General features: G+C 35.3%; 1 protein-coding gene across 5 annotated transcripts in view; it reads right to left on the bottom strand.

Moving 5' to 3' along the window:
* Positions 1-24895, bottom strand: part of PTPN3 (protein tyrosine phosphatase non-receptor type 3) — a 119160-nt gene that overhangs the window by 49823 nt on the left and 44442 nt on the right. For 4 of the 5 annotated variants that reach the window (XM_064430036.1, XM_064430026.1, XM_064430046.1 and 1 more), the window contains 4 exons: positions 16541-16661; positions 12733-12820; positions 8650-8738; positions 3382-3445 (listed from right to left, as the gene is read on the bottom strand). In XM_064430036.1, the coding sequence (XP_064286106.1) occupies positions 3382-3445; positions 8650-8738; positions 12733-12820; positions 16541-16661 (362 nt within the window). Of the gene's footprint in view, positions 1-3381; positions 3446-8649; positions 8739-12732; positions 12821-16540; positions 16662-24895 lie in introns of those variants that run through there. The other variant, XM_064430056.1, reaches the window with a different exon arrangement.

Genomic DNA, 24895 nt, shown 5'->3' on the forward strand with positions numbered 1-24895 from the left:
AGGTTTGATAGCAGCAATTAATTTTGCTGGTTATGAGTGTGCTTTCTCTGTTGTCACAGAACCTTCTTAGCAGCCTTTAAGTGGGCTGAAAGTTTCAATATGGATTTAAGCTAGAAAAAAATATTTTGAGAAGTTTCATAAAAAAATTATTCAATTTTTAGACTAAGATAATCTTTTGTTAATAACAACCTGCCTCACTAACAGGCCACCTTGCAAGTTATGCTGTTAAATCAGTGTACTTTTTTAAAGGTGAGGAGAATTCTAGTGGGATCAAAGGATCTGATGCCCACCATAATTCTCAACTCAAATTCTATAGGAATGGCATTTTCATGATTATCAAAAAATGAGGATTAGAGAAATTTTAGGTAAAGGGAACAATTCCACATAATTAGAATGTTTTGCTAGTTCAGCATATGGAAGAATTTCTGCATCAGTTGTATGCCTACTCCATTAACAGAAAATCTGAAAATATCTACAGCATAAAAAGTGAAGATATATTTTAGTATGCAGCAAATGAAGTTGTTTTTAAGCATTAGATAAGCACATTGAAAATAAAATTTCATTCCTGAAAGGTACAAAATGTTGCCTGTAAACAGCATAGTTCCTATTCCTACCTTAAATCCTACACCCCTCATTAAGCCTATATGTCATGAGCATCAGACATTCACTGATTCATCAGTCTTGCTCCCCAGTCCTTATTTGGCTCTTCAGTAGAAAAATAAATACTGCATACTCCTAATCAAGTAGCTGAACAACAGACTGGAGCAGTGGGAGGGTAAAAGAGAAGGTGAGTAGAAGGGAAAGATTGAGATAAGTAGATTTTTCAGAAAAGATGCATAAGGAAAGAAAAATTGAATAAATGAAATGAGAACAAATCAATGAAACATGCAACATCCCAGGGGACTGCAAATCCATTGCTTTTGAGAACTTTCTCTAGAATCTGTGTAGATTCTTTTTGTAAAGAATCTACATACAACATATAAGATATAAAAGAGGTTCTACAGCACTCTCATCATCTTTAGTCAAACCTTGCCTAGAATATACCATATTTGCTCTGTTTTCCTCACACTCTTTCATCTTCCTTACTTCCAGATTCATTTACCTATTTGCTTCTGTCTTTCCAAGCAAAAAACTGATTATTTTGAAGACTGACACCAATGCAGTCAGCTGCCCTCACACACCTCTCAAGAACCCCACTATTCTGGTGAAACCCCTAGGACTCCACGCCCCTCTCTCCCACTGCATGGCACCAGCAAGCTTTTCCAAGTAATACCACTGGAGCACTGCACGCTTGATGCCCTAAATTTCAAACAAAGGGGGCTGACAAGGATGGATGTACCTACAGATTTAGTGGCACACCTGGTCTGCTTTTTCACATGAACTGAGAAGGATTATGCAGCTGGCCTTGTAAGAACTTTTCTTACAGTTCTGTAGCTCTTTAAGTGTGACATTGCGTGCATTACTGTCACCTCTGTAGGTTATGAAACAAAGAACTATGATCACTTAAGAGAAGGTAAGCTAAAAGAATCAAGAGCCTTGAACTGTCATCATTTATCAAATGTTTAATTGAACAAATTAAGATTGCTGCTCTCTTCAAAAGTGACACAGGTCTCCAGAGACAAAAATTCTACTTTTGACAGCAGTCTTTATGTAATGAACACACACATTTTACATTAAGTCCACAGATAGTTCTATATTGACACTTTATTCTTCCACATTACAAAACTACTGTGAGTATACTCATTTTCAGAAAATCATAGAATTGTTAGGGTTGGAAGAGACTTAAAATTGAGTTCCAAGCCCTGTTTTACAAATCCTTCTCAGAGAGTTCTGTTATTACATTTATTCTCACAGACACATTTGGAAACTGCTGTCTGAAAGCTTGTACTTATCTGTATATTAGAAAATATTTAGATTTTGAAATTATTATTTATCAGTAAATTTTTAATCCTCAAACCCAGGAAAGAAGTTACTACTTGCAAGTGTTTATACTCACAAGTGAGTAGAATGGTCTATGAACCACTCATTTCTTCATGCAGTGAAATATACATGAACAGACTGTGACATGTCTGCATAAAAACAACATATTTACAAACTTACAGCTAGGAACAAAGCCCTTAAGATTCCCCTGCAGTGTGTAAGGACACGCCCTGTGCATGCTATGTGTGTGTGCAAGCATTAGTGCAGTACCACTATCTCTGGATACTAACTCTTTTTAAATGTGAATCCTGAAAAGTTACATGTATTTCAAATTTCAAAGAGTCCACCAAACTGGGAAAAAAGGAGTACACAACAAAGAGAAAAAAGAAGAAAACATTTTCCTTTTGGGTAAAAAAAAAAGGCCTCCAGAGAAAGCTGTGTTCAGCAGACCTTCTAATCTATGTGGGTCAAGAGGTGGTCTTGTAACACAGCTCCTATAAATTTAAGAGCTTGTGTACTACCAGAAAGAGCCTCCATGAACTTTAGGTACAAGTTAAACTTTTACTAAGTTTTGTCCTCAACTGAATTAAAATATGCATACATCTGCTGATCACTAGTTTCTAAGAAGTCTTTTTTTTCGGTTATATTAAACAATCTATGCTCTTTGTAAAAAAGAAATCTTTTTTTTTTTTTAATATTGTGGCAGCACAGTAATAATCAGTAATCAAGATTTCCTTCCCCATTAGACTAATATTTCAATTGTTCTGCAAAGAGCACAAAGCAACAAACAGAAGTCATCTCTTAACAGCTGAAAAATTTTACATCTGTTTTATAAACTATCTTCACATAATTTGCCAACTCCTAAAGCCCTCCACGTTACACACAGCAGGAGGTGGGCTATTCACCTTTTAAACCTCATGTTTTTCATCTGCAAAGCTCTCCTTTCCTCCAGAAACCTTGCTTTCTTCCAGAGCTCTGAGCCCCATAAGCTGAAGGGACCTCACAAACTCCTCCTAGAGTGAGAACTCTAGATGGGCCAAGCAGTTGTTTAGTAGATTGTTTAGTAGATTCACTGTATTAAGGAACTCTACAGGGCAGGGAGAGCAACAAGGAAAAGAGTAGCAGATGCTGATGAAAAAGAGGAAATATGCTATATTAATAGATATTGGACAAAGGATGGAGATCTGCATTTACTCCAAGCCTCCAAGGGAGAAGAAACCTCCATGGGAAAGATACAGTCTAACAGACTGAAAGTAGAGGGATTCAGTGTTGGAAAAGAAACAATAAAAGGGAAAAAGAGAGGGAATAAGCAGACCAGAATAGCAAGACCAAGTTAACAAAACAGAGTTTCAAAGGCACATTACCCCAACAGAGCCTTTTGATCAGTAGTTTGTAGGTTATATTCAATATAAAAGATTGAATATGGTCACTGGAGCAAAACAAAATTAGAGGACTACTTACATGTTTTTGCCGTTGTTGTATAAAAAACTTTTTCCTTTTAAAGGAAATTTTTAAAATGTTCACCCTAAAAGACAGAAACAGGCCATGAAATACCAAGCAATATTTAGAGTGATAAAACAATGAAAAATAATACTGTGTACAGTAAGCCTGAAAGATTAGGGCTGTAAAATATTCAATGAATAATATGCAGCCATCTCTTGTGTTGAGTGGCAAATAGATGTCCTCGTTTAATCTTTAAATAGTTCACAGCAGTTCTCTCCCACCAAATCTATTCTTGCAGCAAAAAACTTGATGACATCTTCTACACTAAGCTGCACAAATGTTAAATGTGTCAACTTTTGTATAACTTTAGAGTCATATGACAACTGTGACTAAAGGAACAAAATTTAAGACCCCAATGACATGACAAGGTTAGTCTTACAACAACTGAAACTTTGCAGAGGCTTTGCAGAATTGGTTTCATAATGTGAAAGATGTAATGTATTTATCTTAATCGCTAAACAAAATCTCTAGATAAAATCATAATTTTAGAAGGATGAAAACTGTAGGAATGAGTGTTAATATATTTTTCACTTCATTAACATTGCTATGTAATTTATGTGGTAATTTTAGAACTGAACACATCTTTTTAAATATACACAGTGTGAATGCATATTTTCTAAGGTAAAGATTACAACTGGAATTAGTGCTCAAGCAATTTTCATTTTAATTATGCACTTATCAGTTTTGCTAAATTAAACAAACCCACCTGCACAGCTTCTCAAGCAAAACATGATTTGTCTAAAATACCTAAATTTTCTCTGCAATAATTCTACTTCAGTAACTGAAAACCTGCATTTTTGGACAAAGAAATCTCTGATCTATGGTCAGCTGGAATCTTACGGAGGCCTTTAGGAAATCTATTTAAGGTCTGATCAAGTCATATGTGTCTGAAAAAAAAATTATGAAAGGGTTTTGTAAGTTTACTGCTAGAAGTCTCATCTTTTCATGAATGGATGCTTCACAGGATGTTAGATATCAGGTATGAACTTTGTTCAAAGTCCTCTCCCTTTGGCACAGTTTTTGCACTACTCTCATCAAGCAAGATGGCATAAAAATTCATTCCCCACTGCTCATGGGAGAGGCACTTGAGTTACAGAGCAGCATCCTTCATGGATACAGGAGAATATATTTGCCAGTTACTAACAAGAATATTAATGGAATTACCTATCCCTCTTCTTGCACAAGAGGTGGAAAACAGTGTGTGCCATTTTCAGAAAATGCTTTTCTCCATCAATTACAGAACCACAAAGAAACAAGTATTTCAACACTATTCTTTGATCAGAAAAACTGGTGTGAAAATTAATGGAAAGTTGAAATTATATCCGTCTCTCCTGTTAAGCCAACTCTGAAAATACTCGTGTCATTTGACTTGTTACCTCAAACATCTGTGATCTGCATTACTCATCTAAAAGCTCTTTATTCTAAACTATCTGACAAGTCATATAAATTTTCAGTTGTATTTCCTTAGCATTTTATACTAATTCTTTCTTGATTCTAGTGCTACTCTGCCTGAACTAGTACCACTCAAGTTTTGTGCTTCTGGTTCTTTCTAACCATATTTCTTGACTTAGACTAAACTTCAACCAACAAGTTTTTGGAGTTATTCCAAAGTTGCCATCATGGTCTGGTCTTACCTCAACATGACGCCAGCTGAAATGCAGGACACAGAAAACTAACCCTGCAGACTAAGTAAAAAGCCCTCCACCCAACAACAAAAAGGAGCCAGCATCCTAAAGTACCAAAACTCCCTCAATAGCTCTCCACTACACCCTGCTTTTATTAAAAAAAAAAACCCCAAACAAACAAACAACTACCAAAACCCCATCAAAACCAAAACAACCTGCATGATTCAGTGTGTGACTGTATAATCACTTCAAGTCAAAACAGGGCACAAAGTCTCTTTATTCTGACACTCTCCTAAATAGAAAACCCCTCTCAATTCCATTCAGTCTCCTTAAATTACAACTAAAGCTATTTAGTTCAGGCATGAAGAACACTTGCTACTCTGACATTTTTATTTTACAATAACTAAAAATCATTTGCAATGTTATGCCCACAAATTGACTAAATGTTCACACCTAGAAAAATCTAGAAAAAAATATAGGAGATTAAGGTGTCAAAGCACTTAGACTTAACAAGTTCTTGAAGATGCCATACCCAAAAATTATATTAATAGAATGCAGTTACTGTTATTATAACTGGTGGCTCAGCAGCCCTCCTCTTTCACCAATAATCTGTTCAGCGACTATGCATCATTCACAAATCATTAAATTTCATGGTTTGCTTGAAAAGTGCTCACTAGTTGTAGTATATTAAGAATCATGGATCTTTTGGGTCCTATCTTCCTATAATTCACAAGCATCAAAATAGTTTTTTTACTGTGTGGGCCACAGAATCGTTAATTTTTGATTAAACTGGCAGTCCTGTCCTAGAATTTAGTACTAAGAGCTGGTACTTGTGACTTGAAGAAAGAAAAAGTTTCTTTACCTGTAAATCCTATACTTTGCCACTGAAGAAAGATTCTGTCCAATTTGCTATGCAAGATACTTGTTTTCCAAGTTTTAACTAGCAATGCATTATGCATTCCTCAAGCAGTTTCTCTGAAGTTTTCAAAGCAGTGAAACTGCATACACAAAAAAGCATTTAATACCTAACTTTAGTTGCTGCTGATATAGAGAATGTTTGTATGTTTTTGCCATTAATATTTTACTTGCAAAATCATCTGGAAATTACCACACAACAGTTAAGTACCCTTGAGAATAACTCTGCAGAGTGCACAAAATACTGCATTAAATCCAAAGCTATTTTTTAAACCTATCTTGACTTGCATTGTCACTGACTAATCAGTCAGCTCTTTACGTAGGTTGCTCTGATTGAAAAGCATCTTTTTGCCAAGGCAGAACTCTCTCACTGCCTCTGTTCCTGAAAACTTTGGTCCCCTTTGACTACTACCATATGGCATAGTTGTATTGTTGTCATCCACTGCAGAGTATTTTACTTGAAATATTGGAAAGAGTGCTTTGATGGTGTTTGCTGCCACCTTGAGTTCTAACTCGTTAATGGTGAAGTTTGCAGAGTCCATAGGAAAAACCACTACATACAAACGGTGTTACATAAAGAGCCTAAATAAATACCTAATAATAAATAAAAGCCTAAAGAAATATATCCTGCTTTGAGATCTAAAATGAAAGTGAGAATCCATACTACAAATACATTCCAAGCAACTCCGCTCTGGTGGTTTTCAGTGTTTGCTTGTTTTGGTGGGATCAGGGAATGGACACCATTCCTGAACAAAGAATGATAATTAACTCATGCAAGAAAATGCTAGAAATAAAATATCAAAAAGTTTGCCCCTGTATAGGGAGCTTTTGCTTTAAAGATGAAAAGAAATTTTTAGAGAGAGAGGGAGAGAGAAAGTAAGCGAGTAGGAAAGCTTGGAACAACTGCATGAGCTGTCAACTGAAAATATTACTGCCTAAATCTCATATTTTAGAGTGGGAATTATTTGAACTGAAAAACCTGTGAGTTTTACTTCCCTCAATTTTTTTCTGTAAATGAGAATAGGCTTTTGTGAAAAATGTTTTAGCATCTGTGTTTTATTCCTCTGTGCTCTGAAGGAGTAAAAGTAGCACAGGAAGCTGTAGATTCCTCCTGTCTTGTGTGCTATAAACTATCTTTCCCTTCCTTGAAAAAATTCATATAGTCAGAGACTTTAAAATGCCATTACTGAGTGATTTTCAGGAACAACTATTATCAATTCATATCTTACTTAGGTCAATTAGGTTGGCAGAACAAGACTGGCAGAAGACAGAAAATGTGCCTCCAACTGGCAGTTTTTAAAACCTGCAGCAGTTCAAAGAAGTTGAGAGGCTGATGTATGAAAGAGCAACACTCAAGACACAAAGACGAAAGACCAGTCTTTTATGCTTCAATGTGCATTAGAAATGGAAACATACACGTTTTCACTGTGCTGCTGCATGAGAACATTACTGACATGCATTTAGCCAGGGTGATTGCAATATATCCTAGGGAGTTAAAATGCAACTCACAGCAAAGAAAAAAAAGTATATCCAGAGACCATGCAGTATATTTTCCTATAGAATTTTAACTGAAAGTGATTTTATTGCTTTTCTATAGGAAAAAGCTGTTTGGTTGGGTTCATAAATGAAAGGATGGAATGACACTAGTATTTAAAGAATACAGCTAGGGAGTTGGTTCTTTTTTGTATAATTAAGGGCCAAAAAGCAAGTACGACCCCTTGGAATGCATTTTTCTGTCATCATTAAGAACACTGTACTATCTTACCAAAAAAGTTATCCAGAAAAATGATAATGTTTTTGTTACAAATTCAACAAAGAACTCGGATATAACATGACAAAATTATGGCTTTATCAAGCATTAAAAAAAGGTTCATACTTCATTAAAAAAGAAAGACTGAAAAAAACCTTCTTTCTGATCTAATAAAAAAACTTTAGGGAAATGCCCAGCCTGCATATAATTTCTTATTCAGTTTACAATTTTTAGTATGGTATAACTAATAAAGCCCAAAAGCGCTTCAAAAAATTGCAGCTTATATAACTTCTCATGTCATTCACATTAGAGCTCTTGTGCACATTATTTCTTTGCAGAGGTTATTTTCTACAGCACAATCATGCATTCTAATGTTTTATGTATCAGAGAATAATGTGCAAGTCTCTCTGCTTGTTAATGTTATGTACCCATATTTGATGAGATTTAAAAATGTCTAAATTATATTAGCCTACTTCCTGTAAACCTGAAACTCCAAAAACCTCATTTTACATTTCTACTCCAAGAAGTATCTTCTTGCTGAATGCCATGTTAAGAAGTTCAGACTGAACTTAATTCAGACTGAATTAGGGGCTGAACTTTAATAGCAATACTGATTGGTTTTGCTTGTTTTAAAAGAGACATATTATTGAGCATAACAGCAGCAAATCTCCAAGACCACAAGGTTTTCCTAATAATGTACTCATACTTGTATGTCAACTAACTTGATCAAGACTTCACACAGTGCAAGGACATCAAAAGCCTTAAAGATTTAAAAGCCTAGGTAAGTTTTCGTTTTTATCTAAGCACAAGGAAATACCACAATACTCCACAAAGAACAAATATATGTATTGCAGGCTTCTTTGGAAAAAATGTGAAAGCAAATGGAAGTAAGATTGAAAAAAACTGGACACATTTCTTTACAATACAGGAATTTACCAGGGATAGAAGCTTGTACAGATGAGTTTTCTATATACAGCAATTCCACTGGATGCAATCCCAATCATAAGATCTAGATTATGGAGATCCTAAAAAAGAAAAATACTGTAAGAACACAGATGCAGCTTGTGTCATACACATTTATCTACTAATAAATGTATTTTCAAGCTTTCTATACCTAAATTGCTAGGAATAAACTGAGGAATTTAAAACTGAGCAATGAAATCAGTGACATTTTTGAGTTTTGATTTTTGCACATCTCTTTCCTTTGATGGTATCTATTACACATTCTAAATATTATTCATTCATTAAAAGTTGTAATGTTCATCCTACTAGCCTGGTTGCTCCTTAGATCTGTATCAAGAGTAAATTTGCAAGTCTAGCCTTACTAATTTCAGGAAAGAAGTTCAAATACTTCCCAAGATTAGTCAGGTAAATGTCACAGAATTTTGGGAACTGACAAAAATTACCTGATTACATGCTGTTTTAAAAAGAGAGGAAATAATTCCTTACTTTTTCCTAAAAGGTCTTATCAAGGAAGACTGCACAAGAGGTGACCACAATTTTCCATATGAGAATATGTTGGAGAAATACATGTGTACATTAATATTTCATACACTAAATGAAATCCATTATTAGCTAAAACAAAAGCTGTGCGTTAGCTTAACATATGCAACTGGGGAAAAAAACCCCCACATAGTTTTACAACCATTTCTAGGTACTGAGGTACTCAAGAAAAAACACATTATTCCATAGAAGCAAACATTTGAGTTAAAAAAAAAAAAAACAAAAAAAAAAACAAACAAAAATGCAGAGAGGAGAATGCTGAATGGTCATTTTGAGCCTAAACTCAGACTGATGTTAAAGAAGTTACAAACCTTGGCTTCCCATTTCTTATGATCAATACACATTAATGTGTTATTACACAGATTTCTAAACAGAGCTAAATGCATAAATCAACATGTAAGTAGAATCCATTGTTTAAAATATCAGGTTTGACTCAAAAGCAGTTTCAGACTGTTTTTAAAGGACAGCCAATGGTAACAGATTCTCTTAAAGCCTTCAGTAGCACTGTTGCTCCTCTAGATGGTACTCTGGGCTCAACTAATATATGGCTTTCCTCCATGTCCAATCCCAATTTCTTTATATTAGTAAAGTTTGGGAAAATAGAACAAGTAGCATGTGCTCTGGCAATACTGTGGAAAGTCTACAATAAATCCTTTAAAAACAGTTGAATAGAAGTGTGATACAGGCCCATGAATTAGTGAAGTCAAAACTAATTTGCAAAGCATAATACAGGAATCCAAAACTGACATCCCTGTATTTTAATACTTGGGAAGAACACTGAGGTATTCAGGAGATTAACTGCCTACAGTTTAGCTGTTTCTGCCATGATATGGCAAACCCAAAGCAGGGTAGAAAATAGTATTATTAGCACTTTGTGCTTACTCCAGGTTCCTGCTTTGAAAAATCAATACTGTGAAGAAAAAACAGCTTTAAAAGTAAAACCTTAAAATCTACATTATTAAGTAGAAATAAAGGATTATCTAAAACACTTGATAGGGATTAATGAGACTAAACTGCTCTATTTTCTCCAGAAGCTTTGTCAGAACAAAGTTGATTCCTAACACTCCTCTGCACCAGCCCAAACCACTAAGCTCCCATGCTATTTGTTATTATGAATTCTCTTGTATTGAGCCTAAGAAACACAAAATCAAGATGCTGGAATACCATAGAGAGAGGGTCTCTTATATGAAATATGATATTGATGTACAGTTATTTCCTTTTCAAAACATCAAGCTGTTAAATTGCATAACAAAGAAATAACATGCATATTTTTATTAAAAAACAGGTATCATGAAGAAGATAATAAAATTTGTAAAGATAAATTATTATGCCAGGCATCTAGCTAGTTAAGTACAGATTCATATTTGATTTAATTTACAATTACCATTTTGATTTTTGTAGATAGGAAATTTGTTGAATCAATATTTCCATATCTTCAACTCTCTGAGTAAAAATCAAAGATAAGCTAACAGCAGATTAATTATTGAGCAGAGGGGATAGTGGTCCAGAGTGAAAAGGAGATTAGAAATTCAAGAAATATCAATATAGTTTTAAGATATTGAATTCACTCTCTCAAGTCTCCTAACACTATCGCATATTTTAATATTTTAGCAGTTCCGATTTTTCATCAGAAAAAAAGCAGAAGTGTTTGCAGATGAAAACTGAGCTCAGATTGAAGTTGCATGCTCACTAAGTTGCTGAAAAAAAGGCTCACACATTAAATATTTAACTTTATATCATAAAACAAAAAAAAAAAAAAAAGGAAGCTATATATCCATCTGCTCTTCAAGAAACATTATCCAAAAGTATCCCACTCTCAACCACCAGCACAGGAGCACCAGCTTCTTTGGGCCATTAGTACAAAAGCCAGGTGTTACCTGGTTCTCCTGCCATACACAATCTAAGAGGAACAAGATCATCAGAATCCACAAAGATAAAGCCTTTCACAGAGATGCAGTTTAATTAGCCCCTGCTCAATCTGGTCAAGGCACTGGGATGTGACAAAACTGGAAGGAAGAGGTAAAAGCAGTCCTGAGTGGAGGAGGATATCAGAAGGCACTGTAAAAATCCCTGCCAAAGCAGGGGCAGGACATAGTAGCCTCTGTGAAGCAGCAGTTCAGTGGCCTGCAGCTCAGGAAGGACAATGAAAATTGGAAGAGCTTTCAGAAACGACATCCCATCAATATTAAGAGACTGGTCACAGTCTAGTGTGGAAGTCTTAGCACTCAAGTTGGCTTATCAAAATACTAGGCTATAACAGAATTTAAAAGGAAAATATCCAATCAAGTTAAGTGCATATAGTGATCTCAAGTATGACACTAAGAGCTTCTTCAATAAAGTAGAAAGGTGACAGATGACCCAATGGACAGACTATACAAAGTCAGATTTACTAAGATAATTTCCTTTCCTTTCTACTTTTCTCCATTATTAAAAAAAGCTTTTGAGCACTGCATTTCATGAATATGAATGTAATTACAGTGGCTTCATACAGAAGTACTTTAGGAATTTCTAGAAATCCAATGCAACACTCACTTATTTCTGGCAGCATAAAGAAAAACAAGAAGAAAATATGTTGAAGGAAGTAAATGACTCATTTTATTCCTTCCTCATCATTAAATAAATTTATTAATTTTTCATTATAACTCTTAGTGTCAGGATTATTAACAAACCTCACAAAAACTTTAGGAAAACTGGAAGTCATCTTCACCTAGGAAATCAATTATCTGCAGTACACTTCCTTTGGTTTTCACACTACAAGTCTTACACAAAACCAATTTACTATTGCACAGAAGCACAAAAGGTTGCTTGCAACCTAGGATGCAAATAAAGGGGCATTTTGGGGATTCACTTCGGATGAATAGTGTAATCAAAACATTAAATTGCAGTAGACATTGAAATAGCAAGACATGTTTCTTATCAATGAATACCTTGTATCTAAAAGAGTTCAAATACATTTTTACTGGTCATTGCTCAAGCTGTTAAATACTTAAATTTAGCCTGGAATCTGGGAATACAGAAATTTAAACAAACAAACAAACAAAAAACAAAAAAACACAAACCACAAAAAACACAAAAAAACCCCCCAAACCAAACAAAAAAAAAAACCAACCCAAAACCCTCTATATTCTTAACATTTAAGAAATTAATGCTAGAAATTCAGAGAAATGAAACTCTTAAAACACCTGCCAACTAATAGCACTAATCAGAGCATTCATTTTCTTTCATGGTAAGACACTCAGAAACCTTTGTAAAATTATTAAGTAAAATATATTGCAGTAATTAAATAGTTTGTCTTAAAAATACTTTGTTACACTTTTGATGAGTTCTAGCTTATTTGGTTGAAATTCTATCACCTATGTCACACATAAGTTATTGAAAAATTACCCAGCTCTACTAAAAAATAACACATGATAAAGTCAGTACTTAAATATTACTCTTTTTTTACTACTATTAATTAATGTTAAAAAAAAGCATATAAATTTACTTTCCAAGGGAAAAATTACAATGTAAACATACTCTACCACTGTGCAATTCCACTCCATAGAATTCAAGTGTTCTTGCTATATTTATATAGCAGGACTCTGCTTCAGATTGCTTGAGGCCACTAGAAGAAGGGAAAAAATAATAAATATGAACCACAGAAAAGTTAAAAAAAATTATATTATATTTATTCCAAATGCATAAAAACATAAGAAAGCCCAAGTCCACTGTCTGAGAAAAACCCCATATTAGGTAGTGCCACAACTTTTTTACTGGTGATGGCCCTGCTAAAGTACTCCCAAAAAATTAAGTTAATTATATGTGATTTTATTACCTTAGCCACTCTGGATTAGCTATTTTTAGAAAAATCTTTGTTATCTGTTATGTTCAAAGGGATGAGGAAACAATTCCCCTATAAAATCTGACTTTTTAATAAGAAGCTGTATCTGTAAATATTATATATTTCATAGTCTCTCAGAAAGAAGTCATGTAGAAGAAAGATAAGAAGCACAAGTGTACTAATAAAATAAAGGGGGAAGAACAAATTAAAAGTTAAAGTTATGAAACTCACCAAGGAAAAGCCCTCTGAGTTTACCTAAAATCTGTAAGTCCTAAAATATTTTTTTGTCCTGCAGCTAAGACATTAAAATAATAAAAGCATTTGACCTTCTCATCTTCAAGAAAGCTTCTATAAGTACAGGTAAAAACAACACTTTGATAGGTAAGTTTCCAAAACAACATGCATAGAATTACATTAATCAAATGTAATTAGGTACAACCTGCAAAAAGTTCATGTAACATTGCGTTATCTGAAGAACTCCAGCATCTGTTGCTTCCAATTAATATCCCTCTTTTTAAATGCAAAGCCATCAAAATACAATGCCCTCAAACAGCCACTCTAGGAAATATTACATCATGCTGCAGAAAACTGAAAGCTACCTTGAACATGAAAGCCACGGCCAGTGTGGCTTGAGGATGGCATAATATCAGGAAAAAAGAGAGCAACGATGAAGAAAACTGCTGTTTGTCACAATCCTCAACTGGTTTCTCAGATGTACATGTGTACTGATTATTGTTACCTTGATTCTGAAAAACTTTATAGACCCTATATCTTTCACTGTGTCAGAAAATTACAGAAGCAAACCAATGTGAAATGCCCATTTGGTTATATAAAAAGATGCTGAATACGTTTGCAGGAGTACATTACTGTCATTTTAAATAATTTGATCAAGTACTTTGTTCAGAAGGTCTTCTGCACACTAACAAGATATGCCTGCAAATTTTAATTCTCAATTTGTATACTACATCTACATCAGACTAGTCATGCCTTGTGTCTTGAAGGGCCAAGAAGTATCTCAGCACAGACTTAGGGTTTTTACTCATTATTGTTACACCCTCCTACTCAATTAGAGGTGAAACGAAGCCTTCAGGTCCCTAAGCAGATGGCAATTATTCAGTGAGATAAACAGGCAAGAGGAAACTGGTCTTGATGTTCCAGTGTTTATAGCTGTTGATACCCAAGGACTAGTAAACCTCATCTGGAATATAAGCATCCTATTTAGTTACAAATGCATCCTTCTCTTCAAACTGATGGCAGGATCTAGCAAGCACTATGATAACCTAAACAATTTGGACAATATTTGCATCCTAAGATCTCAGGCTGCTTATTTCACTAAGCAAAACACAGCAGGAAAACCACGTTAGAACCAACTATATACAGAAAAATCTCCCTATGGATTTAGGGATGAACACAAAAGGAAAATTTCTGAAGCTATACCAGTTCAACATGACAATAGCTGCTTTCTTAACAGCTACATACTGTCCACTGAACAGTGTGACATGAACTTGTTCAGGAAATACTTCCTCAGATTTTGAAAAACAACATAAGACCTAGGTAACAAAAACCTTGCACTGAGTTACAACACGTAACACAACTTCTCAAGCCTGTATTTCAGCAATTCAAGCCTTTTTTTGTTTTCCTTTGTGAAAGTTTCCCAAAGGATGGACTCTAAAGAATGAAAAAATAATAGATGTTTATAGGATTGGCTTTGAAACACTGTATAATACAAGAATACCAGCTTCAAAGCTACAATTATTTACAGATAACCTATATGGTTTACAGCAATATTTTTTATTCCAGGTTGGCAGAAATCTCATTCCAAAGAAACAATGTTCTCTCAAGGGTTAAAAAAGTAAACTCTTCCTTTCTATCTTTCCTTCCCAGCAGCTCTGATGAACACCAGAACCATTCTTGTCAAGTATGTTCTTGGCACTGATCTAGTCAAATTCATGTCTGAGACATATGAATGCCAAAGGAGTATACAAGAAATACTGCCAGAATATACAATAATTTGTCTGCTTCTCCCTGCACTCTAAAGTAAGTTGGCCTTTAAGAGTTTAGTTTCAAAAGAGGTGTTAAAACAATAAAGAAACATTTTTTCCAGTCCAATCCACTCATATTTTTATTCAGACTTTCAATTACCAACATCTCTGTTAGTTCCAATATGGAAGTTAAACTTCTCAACCATCAAGGCTTCACTCCACCAATGACACTCAATGAAAGCATTGATATCACTGCAAGGACACAGACAAGAAAGCAGTCTTTCCAACAGACCCCACCACACCTCAGTCTGGACCAATGCTAACACCTGATCCTTCCTCTGCAGACCATAACCAGGGTTATATCTCTGGCTACCACAGCACTACATAGACGAGCTCAACCCAGCCAATCCAAGACTCTTCAGAAACTTCCCTCAGTGGCCTCCAAGGTCACTCCTTCCTAAAGACAAGCAGGTTTGCTCATTCCTGTTTAAAAGTCCCCCTCAAAAACTACTGAGCCTACTGGAAACTGCAAATTAATTTGGAAGGAGTAGAAGCATCAGCTGTTGTGTGCCTGAACATGAACTGTTAGGAAAGCAGCCCAGATTAGTACCTCCAACAGAAAGGACAGTTGGAGTTAAGACTTCAGTGGTTATGTTCTTTTGCTCCATAAATGACAAGGCCTGCTCTGAATGGCTAGGGAGCACACGTGAAGTTCAGAACTACTCACTACACCCAACTAGCAGTAAAGAAACCAGAGGGAATAGTAAGAGTATTGAAAGATACTGCTGAGAGACAGTAGGAAGACATGAAAATGGAAATATTTCAGGGTATAAATCAAAGAAACTAAGAGAGCAGGCAATTAGCTCTGCTGCAGTCAAGATACAGATAGAGAAAAAAAAGTCTACAGAGATTTGGATTTCATTTTCTCACAGACAATTTCTTAGATTGGTATATTTGCATTCAGCTTGCAAATATCTGATCAACACTACTAATTCCAAAGCTGCAATCTTACAAGAGACAAATCAGCAGGGTCAGAAAAAATAATTAGCAGTGCACTGACTGGAATAATCTGTTGCAGCTTTTGTATTACACTCAGGAGAGGGGAGTGAAAGCACAAAGTTAATTGAAGTGCTTTATAGTTATGGCGTTTCTTGGGAGTTTTTTTCCACATATATAGACAAAAATCTATAGAATTTGAAAAATGATCAAATGTTCTTCATGCAGCAAATTCCTCAAACATCTAGTATAGTGTTCTAGATTGTTGCCTTGAATGAATTTAAGGCTAACTAATCTCCCAGAGATTATAACCAGAAATTTATTAAAACGTTTCTAAACATTGGCATCATACTCTGAATATAATTAATCTAGCGTCTCTATGATAAACCCAAGTATTTCATTTAACAGAATATATATGAAATACAACCGGCTGTTGCAATGAAACTACTAAGAACTTGAGTCTTCCTTTTGACTTTTTTTTTTTTTTAAGCTCAAGAGGTGAGAGAGAACTAAAAGTTCATATTACCTGTGTTGCTCATGTAGCGTTTCTACTTTGGTAAGAAAATCTTTGTTCTGCTCCGGTATAAAGTTGTAATTTGAAAGATATCCTGAACAATGCACTGAAGCATTATAGTCTCCAAGTTGTGCTGTTAAGAAACAAGAAACACATATACAGTTTTCACAGTTAATTGGATTTTTGTTTAGAAGAATTTTCTTCTCATTAAAACACATACGGGAACACTACGAAATTACCAATTATTTCCCAACAGACAAGAAGTGTCGAACATCGAGAACTGTATGACCTCAGCAAGGTAAGACTTTTTTCAAAATACACTTACCATAACTATCATCTCAGACACTGAATGACTCAGTACCTTATTTAGTTACTTATGTAGCCTCACTTTTGCATCACAACCTGTAACGCACCAGACAGATGTCATATGCTGTGCTGACACAGACGTGCAGCACTTTAACATCAGAGAACACCAAACTGCTTCGGTAAGAGATGGCAAATGAAATAAATTTGACACATTTACTTGACTAGAACACATTAGAAGTCTTCAACAAGATCTGTCATTTAAAAAGCATCCACTCTTCCCAAATTCAGGTGGAAATCACTCTACTACCAACTATATCTCTGTCCTAGAAATTCAGCTGTGAATTACTTAAGAGAAAATGTGAAATAACTGCTGATTGACACATAACATTGCCAAGTGGCTACAAAAAGTAAATAACTATAAGATGTATTAACCCTCTTTTTCATAAGGAGTATGGAATAGTGATTATAAAGCCTTAAAATTTCCCAGAAGTTATTGGTATGATTTGCAAATTAACATAAAAGAACGTAACTGATAGGCTGCAAACAATTCAGCATTGAAAGCTCCTCAACTAAATCAAAGTTCAAGAACACACTTTTAGGATATACTATCAATAATATTAACACTTTTTTCCAAAAAAATTTTTTTCAAAGTACGGAAGAGATATTTAAGTGAGTCAAGCTGAGTGGCATGAGGAGAACATGAGAAATAACTTATACCTAGTAATTATGCAGGATCTGTAATGCAGGGGATAACTAATATTTGCCACTTATATGTATATTCAAACTGCATGATTTATATGGTCCAGAAAATGGAACTACAATGATACAATACAATTCTCAGGGAAATGCAGTCAAAAGCTAACATAGTTGGACACCTAATTGTCTGTATCAAAAGAAATATTTAAATAAAAAAGGGAATGAGAAAGAGAAACTTATTTACTTTAAATGCACAAAGTATTGCATGCTTAGTTCTTTCCCTTAAAAGTTAGCCTAAACTTGAAATTAATTAGCAAGTGGCAGGCAAAAGACTACATACTTTCCATGAGAGCCAAAACATGTATTTTAACATTATTGTAAAATTTATCTGAAGAAAAACAAAAAACCAAGAACGAATAAAAACAAAACAAAAAAACACCAAATCAACCAAGGCAGACAATGCAGAAGTATCCTAAGAAACTGAAATGATTTTTAGGAATATCCATATATTGACAAAAGTCCAAGCCTGACAATGCTAAATCTAAGGCAACAACAACAGAAGTGAAAATTTGAAACTTTTAGAAATAAATAGTGTGCTAATACCAGTGTAAAATAAAACCCACAATTTCACAATTACAGTAGTTGATTGAGGATCCTTTCCTTTAGCAGTCATTAACACAACCAATCTTTTCTATGAAACAATCTACATCTTTAAGGTTTGCTGCAGCCAGCTTGAATACCAGTCTTGCCAATGGGAAAAGACCAGATTGTCAGGAATAAGATAACGCAGTTTTCTATTTCAATTTTCTTTGCAATAGGAAAATATATTTTTACTGTAATTTTATCTTCTCTAAAAGGGACAACTGTTACTCCTCCATACATTATGAGGTAGTCTTCTTTCTAATCTTCTAAATAAGCTACACTGGGTTTTTTCTCTCTTGCTACCAGCTACCTGAGGCCATGCCAACAAGGGGAGCAATTTAGCTTCTCCAACTCCCTAGCCAGCTGTTACAGTAGAAGAGAAACATCTTGCAAGACTAATGATCTTGTGTAAGATTTAATTATCCGAGTAGGGAAGAAAGTTAGGACATATCAAGACCTCGGCAGGAATAATAACCCATGATGCTTCTATCTCTTTACTTGATTTCTCCAGAAGAGAGAAGAAGGGCAAGAAATATTAAAGACCTATTTCTAATCTGAGTTTCTCCTGACATAGTTTCTGCTCTGATCACGAGTCAGCAGATACTAACTCAATGAAGATAGAGCATAAAAATAATAATATTTTAACCTATCTCCATTCTAGACTATTGTTGCTCCTTAACTTATTATAAATTGTAAACAATACAGAGCACAGTGAGAGAAATTGGAACCAAGGACAAGTCAAAAAACAAACAAACCCCTTATATTTGAATATCAGCATATTATATTTTAGAGTTAGATATCTAATATGAAAATCTTTAAAGGTAGGAATATGATGGACCTTTAATTTAGAAGGTCATATTCAGTAAAAACAGGATGTTTATTTTTAAATTTCTAGTAAAAGCAGAGTTCAATAGCCAAGTAGCCATGCTGACATGCTGAAACAATAGTTATACAAATTTTCAACAAAATAAGGGCTTATAAGTATTTGAAACACAAGTCTTGAAATCATACATGTTTACAGAGTATAGGATCTGTCTATGCCTTATTGAAGCCTAAACAAGCCATAAATTCTTCATACTTTTTTCAAAAATAATTTGTTCAGATATCCTTCAAGGTGCAGATGACATTGTTCTCCAAATCTACAGACTTTGCTTATAAATAGTAAGAAAAAGAACTGCACACAAAGAAATAGCACCAGAACTTATTTCTGCACATGGGCATTTCAAGTAACTTCAGATAGAAAAAGGGAAATGTATGAATGGCTCATTGGCTAACCATGATGAGAAATCAGTTATAGGTAATTTGGGCAAATTTACCCAATGTAATGCCTACAAAAACTAGTCTTTAGAAACTGGTTAAATATCAATTTTCTATAGACCTGAGAAGTGTATCAGAAAAGAATCCAGCAGGTTCATATTGAATTTGTAACTTTATAGCAATTTTAATATTGTAGGTAAAATGAATAAAGCACAAAAGTGAATTGAGTTGTCTGTTTAAAAAAAAAGGATAACTACATATAAAGATCAAGTTCACAGGGCAACAGAATAAACAAACCACAGGAAGAGTCTTGCACATAAATTGTAAAAATCTTCACGTACAAAACTGCAGTCCGGGATTAAAACATAGTTAGGATCACATGACTGGCCTCCAAATCAGGACAGAAAAAAAAACCAAAAACCTCACATTCTTGAGATGAGCGTGAAATGTAGTATTAAAGGCTAATGGTTAATTTATCTTCATATGAAAACGGAGGTACAAAAAGAAAAAATACTTAATCTATACAGTTTAATCAGTCTAGAAATTTTAAGTGATTACTTCTTGGCAAGGAACAAAAAGAGAACAAAGAAAGATGAACTTTCTAGCATAAAATGTTTCTCAACAGTAACTAAAAATTAGTCAATTATTAAAATGTTTCTGGAATCAAAAAACAATCTGCTACAGCAGAATTCAGTTTCAAAGAAGCAACATAAAAATGCAGCCACTTACTACAGACAGACTAAAATGGTACATTAGATTGAGCAAAATGACACCATGTTGAAAATGGTTTTCAGAGAAAAATTCCTAAAAGGACCAAAACCCTCAGAAGTGAATGTTGAGAGAAGGAAAGGTGTTTCAACAAGTGGAACCTGTATCCAAATAAGGATGCGAACATGAACACGAACCCACTCAGTCCCTAAGTAATTGTGATGCCCTACAGGACAAGCAGAACTAGCTATCATGTGAGTTAAAATTAATTTGTTTTGTAAAAGGAAATAATGCTTCACACTCAAGAGCCCTTACAAAATGTTCAGCCTAGGCATGACTGTAAATAGCTGCTTATGACCACTTACAACAGCTGGCCATTTTGTGGTAAGACAGAATGAGAAATTAGGCATTAATAAAAACAAAGGAACATTTGTAGAGGAAAAATAAAGAAAACTATGCATGCACAATGGTAGTCTCCAAGTTATTTACCACCCCAGAATGAAAAATGAGCCAGTCATTGTAATGCCTTTTATTAAAAGAACTAAAAAATAAAAATCAGCAGCTCAAAACCCAGACACAGTCAAACAGCAACACAAAACCACAGTCACAAGGAAAAGGAAGAAACAAATTAGAAACTATAAATTATACTGAGCTGCTGTTTCTGCATCTCAAATACAATATGTACTTCAGAAACCATACAGACACAATGAAAAAAACTACTGCGAAAAGCAAAGTAGGATCCAAAGTAAAAAGAGTATTCATTTTGAGGAGGTATTGGGATAAAACACTTAAAGGAATAGTTACCAATACTCCCAAAACATTGTGAGGCTTTACCAAATTAATGCATCTGATCCTCTGCCATACGTATACATTGTTTCTCAGCATTGAACATTAATCATTTGAGAATCACAAAGTCATTTGGGCTGGACAAGACCTCTAAGACCATTGAGTCCAACTCTTAACCCAGCACTGACAAGCCCACATTAAACCATATCCCTCTGTGCCACATCTACACATTTTTTAAATACCTCCTGGAATCATGACTTCACCACTTACCTGGACAGCCTCTTCAAAAGCCTGACAACCCTTTTGGTGAAGAAATGTTTATTAATACAGAACCTAAACCTTGCCTGGTGCAACTCGAGGCTGTTACCATGAGTGTAATACTATATTACATGAACTTTGACCTTGAGAAACTCTTCTTTTCCCCTTTTTAGTTATGTTATACAAAAATATTTAATAAGTTCATCCAACTTAAAAATAGAGAAGAATAGTAGTATCAAATTTAAGAGGCACTGCAGAAAGTCAGCTCCTTCAGCTACAACACCGGCCAGAATCCCAATCTGGGGTTCTCCACTCTGGAGTCTGTACCTTGTTTTGAAGTGCTACAGTTCAAAAAATTATTTGTGGCTTAATGGAAGATCATCACAAACAATACTTGAAGCAATGATCTCCTGAAGTGGCTTCTGTATTGCCTAACACAAGTGTAAAACATAACTAAGGAAAACCAGCCCAAAAGAGCTGGAAGGTTGCTGTACATAAACAACCAGGACACTCTTAGATGATCTGTTGTACAGAGATGCTAGCAAGCTCAGGAGCAGCAATCTAGAATTCAGATTCAGTGAACCATATGGAAGGAAATGTGAATGTTTTTCAATTAACCTCTCCAAGCTGATTCTTGTACCGGGAGCGTTATCAATCTCACACAGATAACACTGGCACTGCTGACGACAGGTACTCTAAGATATGATAAAAGGTACCTCTGGCTGAACAGCACTGATGCAGGCTTCAGAAGAACAGATGTGACATGCACACAATTGTCAGACTACCCAACCCATCTAGTAAGTAATTTCAAACACTGGAAATTCAGCTCAAAGTTCTCTCTACTAATCCAGTCTGATTTTGATTCTAAGGGTTAAAGGTGCCCTGGAAAGAAGCAGAAACCTGGCTGATCTGTAAGCAAATCTCTCAGCTTATATGAAATGTCCTTATGAGCACTATTTCACTTCAATAAAGCATAGGTGGGGAGCACACACAGAAAAATCCCCAAGTGCTAACCATGAAAATAGAGAGGCTTCCATAAACTAGGAAGTGTGAGGGGTCAACCCAATTTTTATAAAGTAAGGCAAAATGATGGCAAGTCAGAAAAAAGAGTCAGGCCTCACTGTGGTGTTGATGTTTCTCTAAGTCGCACAGCCCACCTCGATCTCTGGGGCATCAATCTTCTGGCACTCCCAAAATTTTAACACTCTTATTCCCAACTCCTGAGAGACTTTCACACTAAGCTCAGCTTGCCTTGACTCCTCATCATCACCAGCCCTCCTTTCCTTAGAAGAGGTTAAAGTCCATTTGAATCCCTAGCAACCAGTTAACCCCTTTCTGATCAAAGTCCCAAAGACAGATAGTAGTGAGCTGGAGGCGATTCCTGGGTCTCAAAGCAGGGCTGAGAGGAGCAGTACTGCACAAGACAAGAGCAATTGATGCTCAGGAAAAAATAACCTTAGAAGCATTCATAACATCTTGGCTAACTTTACTGCTGTGCTTCAGATTCAAGTCCCAAGTCAGCAATGGATTTATTAACATAAGAGCATATTCTCACAAATCCCATGGGATTTCTTACATACCAGAAGCTGGGCATTTAAACAATGGCCTGGAAATGGCAATTTGCTACATGAAGTGATAGAAAACAAATGGTGCTAAATCACCATTTGAAATTTTTAAAAAGGAATAATCGTACTGTATAGGTTTCCTTATTTGGTTTTATAGACAGTACAACATTCCCCTTTTGCACTAGTAAAAACACATGACTAATCAAGTTTTTTCAGTATGAGTGTATCCTTCCAACTTCACAATGATGAAATTATTTGAAATGCACCTTAACAAGTTCTTCTTAAAGAAAAAATATTTCAAAATCCACTGACTGTTTTGTCACAAAGTACATTCCTGATAATACACTAACAGCTTATTCCTGAAGTGGCTGAAGTATGTTCGTAATCAGGTTCAGTCACATGTTCTTCAGACACAGTATTCACACCCACTTGCATTCCCCTGTAACTTAGCCCCACCAGGCAACACAGGGTGTGCTGCAGCAGGGCAGAGGGACACGTCAGAGCTTTTTTTCAGAACCAAATGTCTGCACACAGGGCACTACAGAGAAGCAGCATCCCAGAAGAGATCACCAAAAACTGTCCCCTTGCAAAACTCAGACAAAGCCTCTGAAGGCCAACCATACAGCCAGCACATGGAAAAAAATTTAGTTAAGAAGCAAGAGCAGAAATATCAAACACCAGACTTCATACACTGATCTGCCTCAGCAGTTGTCAGCAACAACTGCTACACCTTTTAAATAAACAACCCACAAGGTTGTCAGACAGCAAGGATTTCCCCTTCTGCATACAAGGAGAGCTACAAAGGAGAGAGAAGCCTGAAAGCCATCAAGAAGTGGCAGTAAATAGCCCAGGTAGAACTGATTCATGGCAATCTGAAACAATGGATTTCTCATAAGCAGCTACCTCATACCAAGAACTTCAGCTTTCCTTACTGAGTATGATTGGAAATTAAATAATAGAAAACTACTTAAAAAAGGAATCACAGCAAACATGACTCAGTAAGGAGACCAAACCCCTTGATTTCAAAAATCTCTTTCCTATGCCGCCATCTTCAGGTAAAAGCAAAAAAAAACAAACTTAAGGGAATATGTCTATTAAACATTTCATTCCATACCAATGCAGAGAATAAATATCTGTATCACACGAACAGCAACAGAAAGGAAATCAGATAGCAAAAAGCAGTTACTTTTGGGTTTGGGGTTTTTTGTGGTGTGCATTTTTAATTAAAAAATAAAAAGAAACAGAAAAAAAATCCCTACCACTTGGTAAAAGCAGCACTATCAGGAGTTAGAAAAAACAGATAAATAGCTCAGTGGAAAATCCAGAATCCACCATGAAAGACAATGATTAAAACACACTAGCACCCTTTGACAATCTTCACCGTCCTTCTATCATTCTCCTTTAGTACAGACAACTGCATTAGCAGGTATCCTAGCCTAAGTACTAAAAAGGGAACAGTCGTAAAACTGAAGGGGAAGCAGAAACAACTTTGGGATACACTAGATATGACATGATTAATTTCCCTTTTGATAAAACCTTTGCATTCTTCATTTTTGAGCTTTAGCAGAACTGGATCACCAATTCATTTAGCAATCCTAATGGTGCAGAGTGTTTCAGTCTTCAAGTGCCCTTACTGGGCCTCAGAAACACCAGAGCAGGATGCATTTCATTTGGCACCAAAACTGGGACTATGGGAAATGAGGAAAATGTCAACTGTTCTTACTGAAGGTTGAATCTGATTACAGTTTCATTTTATAAAAGGATGCAACATATGATATGCTTAAACTTAAAAGCAAACGTTTCATAGACTCTTAGGGTTTCAACAGATACTAAGAGTTTATCACATTCCTCTTTGAAAACCGCACTTTAATTACTTTAGCTTGGTTCATATTTCAAACAGAAATTACCTCAATTGTTTCTGTGGGGCTTGATAGTCTTTCCACAAAAGAAATGAGATTCAGCCAAATAATTACACAACTATTCTCACTTATTTTCCCCTGACTATTTTAACAAATATGCAAACGCCAGTAAACCCCCAACATGTTTTTTTTTTTCTTTATTTGTTTAATGAGAAAGGTCTTCCTCCAGCTGTTTTCCACTATCTGTTGAAGATGCTTGTGAGGCATTGTCAGACTCCAATTTGGTTTTC

This window comes from Passer domesticus, chromosome 1 (genome assembly GCF_036417665.1).
Source record: "Passer domesticus isolate bPasDom1 chromosome 1, bPasDom1.hap1, whole genome shotgun sequence".
NCBI classification, from domain to species: domain Eukaryota; kingdom Metazoa; phylum Chordata; class Aves; order Passeriformes; family Passeridae; genus Passer; species Passer domesticus.